Genomic DNA, 18781 nt, shown 5'->3' with positions numbered 1-18781 from the left:
AGGAGATGCAAACAATCTTTGCAATCGGGGCGTCAAGGGAAAATAGTGCATCTGTTTGGCGGGCACTTGTTTCTTTCTGCGACTCCCAGATGCACGCAAGCTGTCCTTATATCGTGATTGGTCACAGAACATACAACTATGTAGCTCACTAGTTTCCCCCCAATACAACATGCAGTTATTAACACAGCAATCGATCTTCTCTACTGGCAAACCCAAACCACGTAGATTTCTTTTCGTACTATAGAAGTCTTCTGGACAGTTGTTACCCTCTGGTAAAGCAGCTTTCATCATCGAAGACATCTGATTGTAAGTCCTCTCTGACATGTGGCTTTCAGTCTTTATGCTCATGAATTGAGTCATCCAGCTTAATTGTGTGTATGTGTCACATCCTGCGTACAATGGAGTATCCGCTGCATCCAACATGTTATAAATCTGTTGAGCGTCATTATTGGGCGGCTGCTCCAGATTTGGAGGATCTTGATAATTACTAGGTCCAGCATGGTCATGCACCATCCTTTCGTAGTTATTGTATAATCCATCATCCTCATTCATTATAGCATGTTCTCTCGGCATATACAGCGGTGCTTCCCCGTGACAAACCCAAACTTTGTAATTCAGGACAAATCCACGCCTACTAACATGTTTTCTGACCGTAGGTACATCTAAATACGCTTGATTCTTGCACTTCTTACACGGGCACCTAATGTTACCTTGTCCATCTGTGTACGCCGTTTGATTGAACGCCCACTCAAGGAAAAACTCAAGCCCCGTTTCAAATGCAGTACGATCATTGTATCTCGCGTACATCCACGTACGATTATCACTCATTCTTGCAAATTCTAATTGAAAAAAACAAATAAAATATAATAAATTACTTGAAATCTAACAAAATTTCGACAGCATAACCCCACTATCCTAACTACCAAGTGCTCGACTCTACCAGCAACTATAGTGACCATAGTGGTCCTAATTTACTAAGCCTATACTAGGTCTACCCGGCCCCCCAATGTCGAAGCAATAATACAATACAAATAAAAGCAATAAAAATCATGGTAATTAAATTAAAAACAATCATGTGTTGGGAGAAGATCCTTAAGAAATAATCAATTTCTATCCCAAAGGAAGAAGATCCTTAAGAAATTGATTAAATCTATCCCACAATATTATCCAACATATATAAATTATTCTAACAAACAACTTAAACTAAATTGATTAAAATTAATAGTATAATTTAAAATTAATCATGCTTCATAATTTAAAATTAAACTGACAACATATACTAATTGATTAATATAATTTAAAATTATTCATGCTTCAATTGATATAATTTAAAATTATTCATGCTTCATATAATTTATTTATAAACAAAGCCAATTATAAATTAATTATTAACTATATATAACAAATAAATCTATTTAATTAACATATAAATACATAAATAATTAAATAAATAATTAAACAAGAGAGCGTACGGTGGTGGTTTCCGGCGGGTGTCGTGAAGAAAGCGGCGAAACGAAATCGTCGAACTAAAATAAATTAATAATATAAGTCAAAATTTAAAAATTATATATATATATATATATATATATAGAGAGAGAGAGAGAGAGAGAGAGAGAGAGAAAGAGAGTTACCTGGGCGGCTGGGCACGGCGGCGGTCGGCGGCGGGGTTCGGCGGCGGCTGTCGGCGGCGGTGGTCGGCTGGTGGAAGCAGCAGGCAGCAGTAGCAGGGGCGAAGCGGCGGGGGGGTGGGGGGATCTGTTCTACGCAAAAGTGAAAAAAGGAGGTTACGCGTGCCCTAATATTGGCCATTACCGACGGCAATTGCCGCCGCTAGCTAGCGACGGCATAAACGCCGTCGGTAATTGTGTTAATTTAATGTTTTATTATATATTCGAAACTTACTGGCGGCGTCGCCGTCGCTAGTTAACGGCGGCGAGTTTGCCGTCGGTAACTGGCCGGTAATTTCGAAAGCTCGGGTCGCCTGGAATGCCGCCGCCGTGCCGCCGTTAATTACCGACGGCAAAATCGCCGCCGGTAATTTTCGCCGGTAATTACGCGTTTTTTTGTAGTGTTACTAACATCTAATATGACTTTGCCCGATGAAAAAAAAAAAAAAAAAAAAAAAACTGCTAATGCATGACCTTTCGTTTATTTTACAATTTTAACACAATATTTGAAATATCACACAACAATATCAATTAATTGTTAATGCATGACGTTCACTTATATATTTTGCAATTATAATACAATATTTTCGATTCATTTAATATTACGATTGACATGTTAACTTTTCTATGATTGAAAAACCAAAAAATAGGAGGTGTTGATTTTCAACAAAAAGTTCATGATTACACTATTGCAACATTTCAAATATTAAAATCGTAAAAATATGAAAGTTTGTGCATTAAGTAATAATTAATAATTAATCCTACATATAAAAAATGATTTGTATCCTGAAATTAACTGTCCTTTTTAGCGGTCGAGATTATACTAAATGAGGATCACATTTCAATACAAATAATCAAAGGAGGAAGTTTAAATTAGACATTTTATTTAAATTGAGAAGATGAGCACCCTTCGAAGTTCTTAATGCATCATCATTCGTCAACATTTATGATGATGCAACACTTAGGGTGTGTTTACTTTGGTAGTAAAATTTTCATTTGAAAATGATGGATAAAAAAAGGTGAGATAATATTATCTTTTTCTCCTTTTTTTATCATGTGTTTACTTTATTAGAAATAGATGGATAAACAAATTGAAATGTTGGAAAATATTTTCACACCCTCCCAATAGGATAATATTATCCAACATTTGTGAGAAAATGAGTGAAAAGGGGCTGCCCGAATAAATTTTCCAGCCTGCCCGAAGAAAATTATCCATCATAGGAAATATGTGAAAATGATGGAAAATATACTTTTTCTAACATTTTCTATGAAAGTAAATACACCCTTAAGTTTAAATTTTACTCCCTCCGTCCCACCCCCAGAGTCCATTTCACTTTTTCATACATATTAAGAAAATACAATAAATACTGATTGGAAAATTCAAATAGTACTTGGAAAATACAAAATATATGTAATTATTCAATTGTGCCCTTATTTATTCTATGTTTGACTATATTTAAATAAGATTACTTTGATTAAAAAAAATGCTAATTTAATTTAGAAAGTGGACTATATTGTGGAAAACTTAAAAAAGGAATAAGAGACTATAAAGGTGGGCCGGAGGAAGTATAAGGGATCAAATTTCATTTTTTCTGGTGCAGTTATTTCACGAATACAATGACTTTATTTTTTTGAGAAAATGGTGACTTTATACATTTAATGCAGTGATTTCACGGGGAAAAAAAAAATAGTTCTAACCTTTACAAATCAACTACCCAATAGTTACAAATAAAAAAATGCACGACCAGGTTACTTTTGTATTTGCGCTTTAACAAATATAAGTACGATTATCAAATTACTTAAAAGAACACAATTCCTCATCGTCATAATTATTTCATTGATATGGTGAGTTAATTAGTATATAACATTTTATGAGTACGGACGAAAATAACAAATTGAATACATTTTATGAGGACGAATGAAATATTATTTATCGATAAAGTACGGCATATAAGACAAATTCTAGAACAGCTACTTCAATTTTCAACCATGACTTTCTAGGCTTCATGAATTTCTTGTCAATTTCCTATGGCAAAATCAGACTTTCATGACATCTTTCTTTAAGAATTATCTCCAAAATCAGACTTTCATGACATCTTCCTTGGTATATATATATATATATATGTCGTCTACTCCACACAAGAACTCATTCCATTCATTTACTTCCAAATTAATCTTGCAAATTCCAAATGGAAAATAATTTGGAAGCCTCAGCCCTTAGTATTGATCTCAACTCGAACCCTAATGAAGCTCCGGTATGAAGATTTTCATTTATTTTGAATCGTAAATTAAACTCAGATATTAATATATTATATATGCTTAAATATTAAACGCTTTCTTTATTCAGAAGTCGGGATTCGAAGAAACTAGTCTCCGAGAAATGAAGTCCCTTTTCAAAGACGCTCAGGTATATTTGTGTTTTGGATAATATTTATAAAATGCCTTAATTAGGGCCTAATTATTAATTAAGCAAGGTTTAGGTAAGTGGATTAAGAGAGTGTTTGGTTGAGATTATAAGCTTTTTATAATAATTTTTAAATTGTTTAGGAGTTTATATATGCTCCTTCAAAGTGTTTGCCAAACCCCTAACTTATTTTTTTCATAATCTTATATGTAACAATCATTTTAGTTGTAGTTTAATTTCAAGTTCACATTCACCATTAATTTGGCTGCATAAACTCACTTTTTTTTTTGTCTTTTTTTTGCCATTTTAATGATTTTCACCATTTTTTTTTGCTTAATGACTTCAGTTATCTTTTTGTGGTTATAAATCATTGTTTAACATTAATTTAGTTGTTAATAAAAAAAATAGATATGAATATTAGAATTGCTATAAAATTATGTGTTTTTTAAATCATTAATTGTTATTGTGATTTTACAAGCTATAAGCATGTAAATGAATTCTTAAAAAAAGAAATTCTGGGAAAGCAATATGCATATAGTTATCATAATTATTTAATATTAAATAATTTGTGTACTTAATCTTGTAGACTATTGATATAAAGCTTTTGAGTTTTTAGTTAATTCTTGCAGATTATTGATATAAGCTTTTGAGTTTTTAGTTAATTAATTGAAATTAAATATGATTAATTAATTTTCTCTTTGATGTAGCATAACCACATCAACTATGAACATGATTTCATGATGGGTAGGAGTGGTTCTATGTAAATGTGTAACAAGTGAAGTGAAGAATCATTGAGTTTTGATCCGCATCTGACAAGGGACTTTATGCTAAAATTTGCATATAATTTTTTAAAACTTGGTTTCTTTTTTCTTTTTTAATTAAATTCATTCAACATTTCATTGAACATACTGTTTGAGCCTCAAAATAAAATGCCGATTTTGTCACACGAGGGATAATTTTATTTTTTTATTTTTTAAAGCGGGATAAATTTATTTAATTGCAAAGAGATGCCTCAACGCGTAATAGAATGATAGTGGCTGTCTCTCTCCTCCTTTTTCTCTCTAGATTCTTGTGAAAAGTATCGATACTCCCTCAATCGCGCTAAAAGTGGCCAGTTATTTTATTGCACGTAAAGAGAAGGTGGAAAGTGGTAGAACCTACACTTTTTTATATATTAAATTTTACTCTCTTTGTCCCATTACGAATGTCTCACTTTTCATAATGGGACGTTACATTACAAATGTCCTATTCTTTTTTTGGCAGTAAATTCTCTCTCCATACTTAATATTATTTAAATAATTTTCACCAATCCACTTTATCTACTTTCTACACATTTTTTTAATTTTCGTGCCAAAAAGTAATGGGACATTTCTAATGAAACGGAGAAAGTATCATTTATGAAACAAGCCACTTATAATGAGACAGTCCAAAATAAAATACAAGCTATTTTTAATGGAACAGAGGGAGTATTATAAGTTTTCCTTGATTTGTAATGTATAGATAAATGTTTGTAAGTATGAATTAACATGGAGCTGCAGCATATGAAATTGGTTCAAGTATAAGAAGAAAATCAAACTTTATTTCGTCCTATTTTTGCCTAGATACCCGCAATAATTTCAAAATACTCCAAATTTTCAAACCATACAAAGAAAATCGATGATTCCAATGTGAATGAATGACCTAGCCGAAGTCAAATGTTCCGATTTTATATGTGATTTTATCTATTACTTCCTTCATTCATGAAAGATTTTTTTTAGGTCGTTCATAAAGATTTTTTTACTTATTGTTGAATTATACCTCATTATTTATAAATACTTCATTTACCCTTATTTTTTATTTTTTTCACCACTCTCAATTCACTTAATAACCTTTTTTTTCCACTTCCAATACGTACACTCAACAACTTTTTTTTTAAAACTAGTGTCACTTCCTCTTACAAAGTTCTTTGTCCATCCTAAGGTGCATTTTAATGAAAAAGAACGGATAATATATATATTTTTTCACATGTTTTTCATTCTTTTTATATAGTCTGTAAATTGGATATATAATATTTCTTACATGATTGATAAAAATTGGGGTATTTTATTTTCCCTTATTTTTACTTATGATAATATTATCATTGAGTATTAGTGTGATAATATTTTTTCAGAAGAATTATTGTGATAAACTACCTTAGAGAACATGGGACATAAAAAGATGGAGATGATAAAAATTTTCCGTCTTTTCTTATCCCTCTCTTTCTCATGATATCATTACATTGGATGACAAGTTATAGAAAAATAATGTATTTGCAGGATGATGAACTGATCCAAGAATTGTGTCGTGTGAAATCCGAGAACAAGAAGCTGTCAAATATGCTGACAATTGTGAGCAGAAATTTGTCTGAATTTTTTAAGCAGATGCAGTACGAGGAGGAAGAGCTGTCAAGAACAAGGAAGAGGAAAGCCGACGACATTAATAATCAACATCTCCAAAATATTTCACCCACTCATTCTGCTGATTTGCCAAACGTGATTAAATCAAATATTTCAAGAGTTTATGTAAGAATTGATCCATCTGATGTCAGTCTGGTGAGAGCTCTCCTACTTAATTAATTTTTCATTATTATTATTATTATTATTATTATTATTATTATTATTATTATTATTATTATTATTATTATTATTATTATTATTATTATTAATTATTACCTTTTTGTTTTGAGGGTGAAATAACAAGAAATTAAATTTGTTATTGATGAAATTATATATATATATATATATATAGGTAGTGAAGGATGGATACCAGTGGAGAAAATATGGACAAAAGGTAACGAGGGATAATCCGTCTCCTAGAGCTTACTACAAGTGCTCCTTCGCCCCGGCTTGCCCCGCCAAGAAGAAGGTACAAACACTAACACTATATAATATATAGTATAGACGTGATATATTTTTAAAAGACAGACGAAAATGAAAAAAATGATATTTTTTTCAAGGAAGAATGGAGTATTATATATAATAAATAGACTTATTTAATAGTGTAATAAATAAGATTGTCAAGTTTGATTGACCGGGATACTAATTAGATTAATATATTTTCAAAAGTAATTAAACTATGTAATATATTTACATTTTAAATATAAGAATGATTTCTACCCTACCCCTAAATCTTTTTTGTAACTACTCCCGTATTAATTAATAAAAATAATTTATACTTAAACGTTATATATCACTCATGAAACAATCATTATTTAATGAAAAATATAAATGAGGAGAGTTAATGAGAGCAACTCTAATACATATAAATTCTAAAATTAACGTCATTTAGAATAATAATTAATAACTAAGAGTTTTGAAAATACTTGTATTATATATATATGAAGAGTGACAATTACATCTGAAACAAAAAAAATTCAAATTCTGTAGTTGATATTAATTTATCTAGATGGAGCAAAATTTTATCGGAGTTTAAATTTTGGAGGGGGCGAAAATTTCACCACATTAACTGCATATTTTGTTTGCGCATTACATGTAGCTTATTCGTAGGTTTATATTGGTTTATTCGTTATTCTCATTTATCACGAAATATAACATTCTCACTAGATCTCAATATATATATATATATATATAGTATGGGTGTGGTTCTAGAGAGAACTATATTATTTGTGAGAATGGGAGAACCATCAAATTTAATGCATTCGCTGTAAAAATTAATGTATTCGCTGTTAAAATTAATGCACTAAAAAAATTTAAAAAAAAATGCTCCCTTCAGGATTCGAACTCAGGTTCTATATTCATCCAACAAGATGATGCTTCCACCGTAGATCTTCATGATCGAATGGCTGAAAATGATTCTCCGTTCTTTTTTTATTTATGGTTCTTTCTTGAACCTCTTAAGATATAAAATAAGAGCATTTCTTAAGATATAAAATAAGAATCATTTTCAGCCCTTAGATCATCAAGATCTACGGTTGATTCGTAATCCTGTTGGATGGATTTATGGTCCTGAGTCCGAATCTCAAAGGTAGCAAAAATTTATTTTTCACAATTCATACCTTTATACAGCGAATTCATACGTGTTCTATATAAAATTCATATATCAAAAATTGTTCTTATTTCTTATTTAAGCATGCATCTTAATTTTGAGAATTGCATGCATTTATATAGTAATATTAATGATGTCTGTAATTTAAATTGACATATGCAATTTTGTAGTTTGTGTTTAATATTAATTATAGTAATTAAGGATATTACAATACTACTTAAGAGAAATCTAATCTCCCCTGTATATAAGTGTTGAATTTTAGTTTTTGTAGGCTTTTAAAAGGGTTTTAGGCCTATTAATTTTGAACCAAAATTAATCTGGTCGCCTATCTGTAGGTGCAAAGGAGTGTAGACGATTCAAGTATCTTAGTAGCCACATATGAGGGCCAACACCACCACCACAGCCGCCCTGCTCCAGCCGATGGCGGAGCTCCATCTCCATGCGGCGGCGCTACAACAACTGGTGATGAGTACTGTAGCAAAAGTAGTCAAGGTGCAAGTGATGAAATCCATCAGTTTTTGGTTGAAAAAATGGCTTCTTCTTTGACAAGAAATCACAATTTCACAACAGCGTTGGCTGCAGCCATAACGGGAAGAATTTTGGACGAGGTTATATTGTCGGAAACAACTGCTGTTGTCGACGACACTAATAATATTTCTAATTCTATAGGTTTTTCAATGTAGACGTCTCAATCTCATTCTGGATTTGCTATGAAATTTTGGCTATTTATAGTAGAGGCAATGTTAACTATGTTATAGGTGTTTTCGGATACATAGCATCATTTCTATTGATACATATCACATATGCTGAGAATATAAGTTTATAGGTACTGTTCTCTTTGGTTGTAAATTTATCATGAGAAAATGAGTCTCATTTTCTACTTGACCATTACTCATTCCTCATTTTCACTACAAAAATGGTGTGATAATATTATCACACCATTTTTGTAGTGAAAATGAGGAATGAGTAATGGTCAAGTAGAAAATGAGGGAAAAGAAAGAAATGATTCAAAGGGTAAAATTTCGTTTAACCCTCATTTTCCTATGATAAATTTACAATCAAAGAGAACGCACCCTAAATGAAAAAAATAAAGGTGCAGAGTTGAAGGCTTAAAGCAAATATGAAACAGACTCTATGTTCGATTATTCGTTCTATTATTTTTATCTTCCACTTTGAACGTACGTAGTATTAACCATAAGGAGACCTTTATTTTACATATATAACTGATAAAATATATGATTGAATATTTTAAATCTTAATAATAATTTAATTTTTTTAATGAAATATGAATCAAGTAAAATTAGATTATATGAGCTTTACGCACACAAATTAAAGTATATAAGTCATACCTATTTATGACATTTATACTCTGAATAAAAATATAATTTAAATAAACTAAAACATTTATAGCTCTCTCTCTCACACACACACAGAGAGTTTTGCAATACTTGACCCTCGATGCTCGGCTCTCGATACTTAATGCTTAACATTTGACGTTAGTGACGTCTAGGGCTAATCGAAACCAAATGAATCGGCCCGCGGTCAACGATTCAATCGCAGAACCATTGACCATGAATTCAAACTGGAATCGAAATCGTGAAACACCAAGTTCGATTTTGGGCCCGAAAATTTGGAACCGAAACCAAAACCGATGATTTTTAGTTTTATAAATTTTATTTTTTTATATTCAAATTTAAAAGTAGTTATTAGTGTAGTACTAGTAAAGTTATTTAGTAAGCCTAATTTACTTGTTTAATTTTATAATTTGAAGATTGTAATTTATTTGTACATATAAATTGTAATTTTTTTTTTACTTTGAATTTAATAAGAATGCTAATTTTATCACATTTTCGATGTAAATATGTTATAATTTTATTTCACTTATTATTTTTTCAATAATTTTGTTACATGTAATGTATTAAATAATATTCCCTCCGTCCCAAACGAAATGTCCTGTTTTCCTTTTTGGGCTGTCCCAAACGAAATGTCATGTTTCCTTTTTTGGCAATACACTCTCTCTCTATACTTAATATTTAAATAATTTTCACCAACCCACTTTATCTACTTTATACACATTTCTTAATCTCCGTGCCGAAAAGAAATGTGACATTTCGTTTGGGACGGAGGGAGTATAACTTTATAAGAAAAATATACACAATACATAGGAACCCTCCCCCCCCCCCAAAAAAAAAAGAACGGCGGTTCGGCACTTGAATCGACGGTTGTCGGTCCGGCCGAAAACTGTCAGTTCAAGGCCCAAAACCAGTCCTTCTCTACCTCTTCACATGCCGGTTACGGTTCACCTTCCTAGTGAACTGTGAACTGCCGATTCAGGCTCGGAACCGACGATTTTCGACCGGTGGACATCACTAATATAAGGTGTTGGTTTCCTCAAAATTATAGTACTTGTTTCTTGCATTTAAGTTGTTATTCCTCCTATCTCTCTACCTTTTTTACTTGCTTATCTACTCACTTTTAACTGTTCATCCACTCCCTATGGCAACACCAGCGACAACAATTCCACTCCCTATGGCAACGACAACGATAATAACGGCTGCAGCGGAAGCGCCGACAACAAAGGCGAAAGTTCTCATAGCTTCCATAGTCATTATTAAATTTTTAATTGAAGCTACATCGGGTGTTCAGGTCAACGGACTCAACAACAATATGGCATTTTTCATATGGCAAATGCTCTAGGGAGTATCTCTCTTCTTGTCAAACAAAGTTGAAAAAAAAATTCAATTTGTCTTGATTTTTTTCTATGGAATATTGTTTAACGATTTGCTAGTTTTCTTGTCTAAATAGGATAATTAGGGTACTTGATACTCGACTCAGAGCGAGTCGGATTATGATACCCGATATTTTAGACATATTTTGAATTTATTTTAAAAAATAAAATTTATAGTATTATTATAGCACTCCCTTCGTCTCAATAATCTTGTTCTGTTTTCTTTTTTGGTTGTTCCATTGATCTTGTTCTGTTTCTATATTTGATAATGATTTTACACTACAAACAATATGATCCCACACATTTTTTTTTGTTGTTCCATTCATCTTGTTCTGTTCCTATGTTTGGTTGGGCTTTTTTAGGGCTTGGAAAGGGATTCACTTAAGTGAATCCATTAGTTAGTGTTTGGTTTAGATATTTGATTAACCATTACCCTTACCTAGGGTGTAACATCCCACATTTTATTATTATTATTATTATTATTATTATTATTATTATTATTATTATTATTATTATTATTATTATTATTATTATTATTATTATTATTTATGATTTTATGATTTATTAAAATTCGAGAAAATAGTCTCTTTATATTTTATTCTTGATTTTATGTGTAGGGGATTTCAGGAAGTTCGAAATTGCGCCTAGATCGGATTTTTATTATTGAGTTGATAATAAATATTTCTGTATTATTTTTATTTGGGCCTTAGGATGTATTAATTTGCTGTATATAAAATATTGGGCTTTAGTTTGTGTTAGCAGGCTAGGTATATGACCTACTTTAATTTTATCTTATAATATATCAGAACATCAGTATTTCCGTAGACAGTTCCGATAATTCTATTAAAGAAAACGTTCCTATCGCTATGAACGTGTGAAAACCGTTCCGACTCCCTCTCATTTTCTGAAAACTTGCACAAACGGTTTCACAAACTGATCGTCTAAAAATCCTCATTCTCCAACTTTATATTCTGACATCTTCTTTTCTTTTCACAACCATTCAAAAGCTCTCAAAATTCTCTGTGCTTAAGTTCTTCAAGTATTCAAGTTTTAGTTGCTGCCAGGAAATCAAGAATTCTTGTAAGATTGATTCTAACCCTCTTAACATTCATGAGTTAATCCCAAATTCAGTATGATTCGAATTAGTCTCCTGATGAAGTTGAATTCTTATGATTTTTCAAGTACTTCTAAATTTTCAGGAGAGAAATTACTTGCTTAATATTGGTATTGTTTGTCTTTACGAAAGTAAAAGTTTGTAAACTGAAATAAATATTTTTGGGTTGGTTGAATTTATTCCTTTTGAGACTACCTATTACTAGTTTATATTTTCTAAAATGTCTCACAATTAGTCCTGATTTCAATAAACTGGGAAAATTTCTTTTGGCGATAATTTTAATTTAAAACTAATTGTTTTGAATTTATAATATTTTTTATTAAATTATAGTTAATAGTCATTATAATTTATTTCTCTTTCACGTGATAGCCTGCGAATTTGATCAATTAAATGACTTTAAGTTATTTTGGATTTTGATGAAGTCGAAGTCAGATTATATTATATATGGATAGAGTTTATAATACACAAGTTTGAAGCAATTGTTAGATATATTAATATATAAGGAAAATAGAGATTTATGAATATCTTGTTTTGAACTCATACTGCTATAGTTGTTTTGTTAGTGGAGCATATATGTGCCGTCTGGTTGTAGAGTTAGGATGGAGAAGTGTTTCCTTTATTTTTATGTTTTATTTTACTTTATAATTTTCATTATCGTTATTAAAAAAAATGATTAAAAGTTGTATTTGTTAACAAGTTCTAATTCTTTTAATTTACTACATAGCAGACTTCATGGTTCTTTTTAAGAACTCAGTACGTTAGATTTATTGTTTCAGAATTGGTTTAATTTCATAACTATTCTGATTAGAGTAATGGTTAGTTACTGTATTAGTTTTGCTCAAAGATATTGAAGTAATTATATTAGTTTGATTGTTCTATAGAATTTTAGTTAAAGTTTTAGTAAGACCTATATTAAAGTAATCGTATTTATGTGACTAGGTGCGGCGCAATTAGGATCTCTATCCCCGAGTTAAGCATTAGTCAAGTTTACTACCAAGGATTTGAGGTGGGTAAAAATAAAGAAAAATCCTTTATTTCAAGTTTAAATTCCACAAGAAAATGTTTTAAGTTATTTATTGAGAAAGTTATTTTATGTCCAACGTGTTTACATACGCTATGATTTATGAATGAGATTATGATGTGAGCATATAGCAATATGCCAAGTTTATGTTCCTGTGCACAGTTGAAGTGATATATCCCATGTGTTCATACTTCCTTACGTGTTGTATTGAAATGTGGTAGAAATCATTAATTGGTAGAAATTAAAAATTAACCCTGTTACCCTACACCTCAACAGCCGTCAGTTCATAGACCCATTCCGTTTCCCTCTTCCCAAATCCCGGTCTCCTTCCCCTCTCCGATCGTCCGACGCCGTTCGCCGCCTCCATTGGCCGCCCTCTGTCCGCCGCCGCTCTCCTGCACGTCCGGTACATCTTGCGCGAGCGCGGCAACGTCCCTGACTCCTTGGCCTTCGACATCTGAATCAGTCCACTCCACGCCGCGACGCAGCTCCGCCACGATGCCGCGCCACTTCGCTGTCTGTCCGCCGCCCGGCAAGTTTGATTTTAATTTATTTCTGAATCTTTAATAGATTTCTACATACTTTTAAAATCTGGGTGTATTCGTTCAATACTTTTAAAAGTCTATGAAAATCTGGGTGTATTCGTTCAAGACTTTTAAAAGTCTATAAAAAATTTGGGTGTATTCGTTCAAGACTTTTAAAACTCTATGAAAATCTGGGTGTATTTAAAAATCTACGAATTTTAACATTGGACTGATTTCCATGGATTTCATTCAAAAAATAGGCATGAACAAATCCAAGCTTGGACCACGAGAATTCGGAAATCATGAAATGCCAGTGCCGACTGGGATCCAGCGGCCGCGGCTCGAAGAAGCCAGCGCCGACAGGATCCCAGCGCACGCGGATATCAGGGATGAAGAAGGCAATCCCGGCCACGCATGAGGGGCCTGCAATGATGAAAATCGGTTAAACTGTTGGTCCATTAGGATGATAATGCACGGTGGGGAACTTTTTTACGCGACTAAATTATATAGGATGCACTCAATCAGCTATAGGCATGATTTTGAACAGACATATTACATGAGAAATAGCATGTCAATTCAGAAATATTTCATCAAAAACAATATACATCACTGTTGTCCATGACATAATGGCAATTTGGGTAACTTTTCGTCGGGTTACTTTTCCACTGGATTTCTTGTGGATCAATTGCACCAGACGCACTCCTAATTTTAGTAGCAATTCTGTTTGAGTCAACCAACCACGATTGCCTGCATGTCTCGAAAAAAAAATGTTGTAATCATCAACTGTCCAAGCAAGGCAGTGCTACACGATTCTCCAAACAATTGGAAAGACATTGACAGCACAAGAAAAAAATGGAAATATAAAAATACAGCACCGAGAGGCCAAAACAAACTAAGCAAAAGGTTCCGTGATCGCTGGGTATTGGAATTTTAACTAACTAGCGGTCGCTGGGCCTCAGCGATCGCTGGTTCTCCAACGCTCGCGTGCTTGCAACGACGCTGGCTTTGTGGATTTCAACTCCGAGAAAATCACGACAAATTCTTAGTAATTCATTAAAAATCCGACCAAAAATTCATTCTAAATCATGAAGAATCCGTGTGAGATATTAAAAATTTACATAAGTCTTGAACTAATACACCCGCTCTGATTCATTAAATTTATGAGGAAATGCGACTTTGCACCAATTTGTAGCTTTTGTATGCATTGTGTGCTGTGTGCTTCTTATCCTTCTTCTCCACAAGATCAGAGTCAAATCTTTTAGGATTAGAAGATAGAGGAAATAGGGGCGCACTTGCTGGTGATTGGGGAAGAGGCTTGAAACATTAGAATTCTTGCTCGTCTTCATCATTCGAGCTTCTGAAATCATTTAATTATCTTGTATTAAAATCGTTGCATTTAATTGTTTGATTGGAAGTTATTTCATTTAATTATCTTGTATTAAAATCGTTTTGGCGATTTTAATTCATTTTTGAAGTATAAATCAGTTTAGCCATATAAATACTTTTCATGTTTTAGGAGACACTTATTGATATTATTTTTAGAGTTTTCATAATGTTTATATATTGAAAATCATTTAATTATCTTGTATTAAAATCGTTGCATTTAATTTTAATTTTTAAATGGATATTTCGGATGTCCAAATAATCGAATCGATTAATCGAAATGGTTATTGAGTAACTAATACCTAAAACGGTTCGAGAATGGTTAGCGAAATATGGCAATTTCGGGACCGAACCCGAATCGATCGACACCCCTAAATTGTTGACTTTCACTTGACTAAATCAATTGAAAAACAGGACTCCAAATTCCCAAATTGGAAACCCCAGGCCCTAATCATCGTCTCTGCCTCGCCGGCGCGCCTGCGTCGCCGTGAATTCTTCTGGAACTGGTTTGCTTGTGCTGGCAGCCTTCTAATTCATCTTCTGTCTCAGCCTCCCGACATCTCACGGATTCAGCCTTTCGAGGTTTGATGCTAATCCATTTTTGCGAGTTGCGAACAAGTTCTTCATTGCGCATGAATTACTGGGAAAAATAATTCTAGTGACGAGTGTTTTGTAAAGGAAATTAATGTGCTGAATTCTTGTTTGATTCGATCTATTAATGAAATTATTGAATAGTAATTATCTGAATTGTTCGCTTGGATCATGTTGCAGTTTAACCGGGTTTACTCTGAAACCAATAATGGCGAGCTGTGATACTACTGGCGAAGCGGAGCGTACTACTACTGACTTCCGATGTGTGCAGTGTGGGTTCCCTGTCAAAACTCTCTACATTCAGTATTCTCCAGGAAATATTCGCCTTGTGAAATGCGTAATTCATCATTTTCTTTGGCTTATTCGAATTGCGTTATTATTTTCTTACCTTATCAGTTATTCAATAATTCGTCGGGATTAATTTTAGGGAAATTGCAAGGCCGTTGCTGATGGGTACATCGAGTGTGAAGTAATGGTAATTGAATCAAAGAAGAGTATATAATGCAAATATTTGAATATACGATGTATTTTGTTTTCATGTGTCATTTTCTTATTGTGTTTACGTTCAGATTCTCATCCTTGATTTGATTCTGCACAAGCCCAAAGCGTATAGACATGTATTCTACAATATGTTCAGTAAAGAGACTGTAAATTTTGAGGTACTATAATATAATCCCTTCACATTGTTATTTTATTGAGCAAGTGTTTATGCACTGTTATACAAATGGATTTTACTTATCATTTTTAAATGCATTTTTGTTTCCTCCAGCAGAGCTTGTTGTGGAAATTGGTTCTGGTGTATGGTATGTTGGATATCTGTATCCTGTGATTAAGTGCTGTAAATTTTTATGAGTTTCTGAATGATGACTTTGTGTGTTTGAATGCCATAAGAGTATATGTGTTGCCTTAAGCTGCTCTAGACAAAATGTGGGTTTTGAGCACAAATGAGAAGGAATATCCTATGCCTGTGAGTTTTACATCATTTCTGCTGGAATTTGGAAAGGTTTGAATTAGAAAGTTATAGTATACGTTACTTTGTGCTTTAAATTGACCGTTGGCGACATATTTTGACTTGACTCTGTATTTTGATGGTGGGTGTTCCCCAGATGCTGACTGGTGCAACGTCTGGGAACCTCATATTTCTTTGTGTGTTGTTCTGTGGCACAAGAAAGCTTCTCAGTGTGGCGACTAGATTTCATGGGTAAATATTTACCTAGCTCGTAATTTTTGTAAATATCTTCCTAAAGTTTGTCTAATTATTTGCATCGTGCTAGGTACTCTTCACAATATCAGCAAATATTACATTAACTCTTTATTGATATGGCCACAGTTATACAAGTATATGATACTCTGTATAAATATGAATGCAACCTTCTGAACAAGCGGGATAACTATGTTAGTTAAGTAGTGTCCCATGTTACCTGATTTCTTGTCTTTATTTTGGTCTTCTTATTGCAAGAAAGAAGTTGCAGGAATTAAGTAGCATGCCTCTTTACTTGGCAGGTGGAAACAAATGCTGTTTGTCGTTGTTGTTTCAAGTTACTTCAAGATCTTTCTCTTGGCCATGATGGTATCTTGCTGTTATTATTCCTTTAAGCTTATTTCTACATTTACGATTTACCTGATATGACCTTCATTACTAATGAAGGATAATGATCAAGTTCCCCCGAACAATAACCCAATTTGTACTTTTTTTCTCACACATATATATTTGATGTTACAACTTGCCCACTGAACTATCCAAACATTGTAAAATTTTCCAAGTTGGTGATTTTTGGAAAAAAGTACAAGTTCAAATTGATCATGTTTTGGCAATTTGTAATTCTCTATTTCAAAAGTAATTTTGTTGCAATTTCAATGTATAGATTTCTGTGTTTTGTTTAACCCAAATTTGTATTTTGTAGGTCTGGGAATTCCCTTCCTCTGTGATTTTAATCATTGACATTTTTGTCTTATCATCCAACACTGTGGCTTTAAAAGGTGTGTGATATATATTGATATTAAATAGAATTCATGCATAACAACATGATATGAATAATATTGACCCCCTGTGTTTGTTACAGATTACTCATGTGATTCATTTATTTGACTTTAAATCACCTATATGCAACACAAAGTTTCTTAAAGGAAACATCGCTCTTTGCATGAGCACAATTGTTTGTTAAATGACCATTGACATCAAATATGCCTAGCATACTAATGGTCTGTAGTTCTGAGTCGGGGATGATAATATGCTTAATACTTGAGCTAGATGTATATGTCTGTCTATGAAATGATGATATCCTATGAAGAAAAACCATTACATCACCTGCAATATGAATTACTTCATTTAGCTATTGCAAATCTAGTGCCATCGTGCTGATTGACCTTATGTTAAACTAGTGATCACAAACTCAGGGATTGTGAGATGCTTGCTCGTGTGTGCCTTGGCACATGGTATGAAGTTTTTCGCCAGTCAGAACAAAGCATTCGTCCTCCAAGGCTGAGTGACAGAAATGGCATGGCATCAGCGAAGAAATCATCGAGCAGTTTGGTGTTCCCATTAATCAATATCCCCTCCTCGAGGTAAAGTGGCTTGACATTTATTTCTTTAGGCTCTAATTTATCCCATTCAATCATTTCTGAGATGTTATATTTGCTCTTTAATATTTTACAGTGAATGGTGCAAAAAGCTTAAGATATGCTGCTATTCTTGTTGATCCTGGCCGTAAATTTGTACTTCTATGTTGTAGACATCTGCTGAAATGCAGAAACTAGGCTGAGAATTTTGTCGACACATTGGTAAATTGAGGGCAGTCCACCGTAAATTAGTGGCTCTTCTGTTTCCTCATCCTCTCTCTCTCTTGTTCTTCCAACTCAGATTTGGAACACCATTTTTGGTCTTACTATTGGTTTGTTTTTACAATTTGTAAAAAGGTTTGCCCTATGATTTTTTAGATGGTCCAGCCATAATAATAGCATCAATCTTCTAACATAATAAGCATCCTGGACTCCTACCTAAAAATCAAGATTAATTTCTTTGAACTAAACGTTGTCTGCATCATAATTAGTATAATTGTATGATAACCAGGGGGCTTAGCCCACTGGCCACCAGGTCCTCACTTAAGTGAAGTGACCCGGGTTCGATCCCTCTTGGGAGCGAATTGGAGATTGGAGATATAAGGTGGATTTGGTGAATGGGAGAGATAAGGTGGTTCTTGGAGTGGATGGAGAACTAACTACTAACATCTAACATGACTTTGTCCGATAAAAAAAAAAGTATAATTGTATGATGAGATATTGTTTTTTGGGTTAATTGCATGAAAATACACGAACTTTAGTCGCAA

The 18781-nt window shown here is 32.9% G+C and overlaps 2 protein-coding genes and 1 long non-coding RNA gene across 4 annotated transcripts; 2 read left to right on the top strand and 1 right to left on the bottom strand.

Annotated features, from left to right (window-relative positions):
• Window positions 1-394: 394 nt before the first annotated feature.
• Window positions 395-1678, bottom strand: LOC131004819 (uncharacterized). Its single transcript, XR_009095112.1, has 3 exons — window positions 1632-1678; window positions 1473-1526; window positions 395-839 (listed from the first exon to the last, which is right to left on the bottom strand). It is a non-coding gene; the product is annotated as an uncharacterized LOC131004819 (long non-coding RNA).
• Window positions 1679-3782: 2104 nt separating this feature from the next.
• On the top strand, window positions 3783-8896 carry LOC131004818 (WRKY transcription factor 18-like). Its single transcript, XM_057931574.1, has 5 exons — window positions 3783-3922; window positions 4015-4074; window positions 6366-6641; window positions 6838-6954; window positions 8430-8896. The coding sequence occupies exons 1-5, from the start codon at window positions 3857-3859 to the stop codon at window positions 8775-8777; spliced, it is 867 nt and encodes a 288-aa protein (XP_057787557.1). The 5' UTR covers window positions 3783-3856; the 3' UTR covers window positions 8778-8896.
• A 2820-nt stretch (window positions 8897-11716) lies between these two features.
• LOC131004817 (protein ARV 2-like) lies at window positions 11717-18435 on the top strand. Of its 2 annotated transcripts, none has more exons than XM_057931573.1 (13): window positions 11717-11902; window positions 12876-12942; window positions 15279-15446; window positions 15636-15792; window positions 15883-15930; window positions 16025-16114; window positions 16228-16273; window positions 16376-16458; window positions 16562-16656; window positions 16959-17025; window positions 17360-17435; window positions 17838-18020; window positions 18112-18435. In XM_057931573.1, exons 4-12 carry the CDS (start codon window positions 15664-15666, stop codon window positions 17939-17941), a joined length of 738 nt encoding a protein of 245 aa, XP_057787556.1. In that variant the 5' UTR covers window positions 11717-11902; window positions 12876-12942; window positions 15279-15446; window positions 15636-15663; the 3' UTR covers window positions 17942-18020; window positions 18112-18435. The 2 variants fall into 2 exon arrangements, with proteins under 2 accessions (XP_057787556.1, XP_057787555.1); XM_057931572.1 differs by having other exon boundaries at window positions 11718-11902; window positions 16225-16273.
• Window positions 18436-18781: the final 346 nt, after the last annotated feature.

Source organism: Salvia miltiorrhiza, unplaced genomic scaffold (assembly GCF_028751815.1).
Source record: "Salvia miltiorrhiza cultivar Shanhuang (shh) unplaced genomic scaffold, IMPLAD_Smil_shh original_scaffold_462, whole genome shotgun sequence".
In the NCBI taxonomy this organism is placed as follows: domain Eukaryota; kingdom Viridiplantae; phylum Streptophyta; class Magnoliopsida; order Lamiales; family Lamiaceae; genus Salvia; species Salvia miltiorrhiza.
The sequence above is the reverse complement of the archived record's forward strand: the minus strand, read 5'-3'. Positions and strand labels throughout refer to the sequence as shown.

Bases quoted from the DNA above. Each gene is read 5' to 3' on its own strand.
- LOC131004817 (XM_057931572.1), top strand. From the start codon at position 15,664: ATGGCGAGCTGTGATACTACTGGCGAAGCGGAGCGTACTACTACTGAC. The intron at 16,115-16,224 runs GTACTATAATAT...TGTTTCCTCCAG, and splicing joins AAGAGACTGTAAATTTTGAG to CAGAGCTTGTTGTGGAAATT. The intron at 16,274-16,375 runs GTATCCTGTGAT...AAGCTGCTCTAG, and splicing joins GTATGGTATGTTGGATATCT to ACAAAATGTGGGTTTTGAGC.
- LOC131004818 (XM_057931574.1), top strand. From the start codon at position 3,857: ATGGAAAATAATTTGGAAGCCTCAGCCCTTAGTATTGATCTCAACTCG. The intron at 4,075-6,365 runs GTATATTTGTGT...ATGTATTTGCAG, and splicing joins CCCTTTTCAAAGACGCTCAG to GATGATGAACTGATCCAAGA. The intron at 6,955-8,429 runs GTACAAACACTA...GCCTATCTGTAG, and splicing joins CTTGCCCCGCCAAGAAGAAG to GTGCAAAGGAGTGTAGACGA.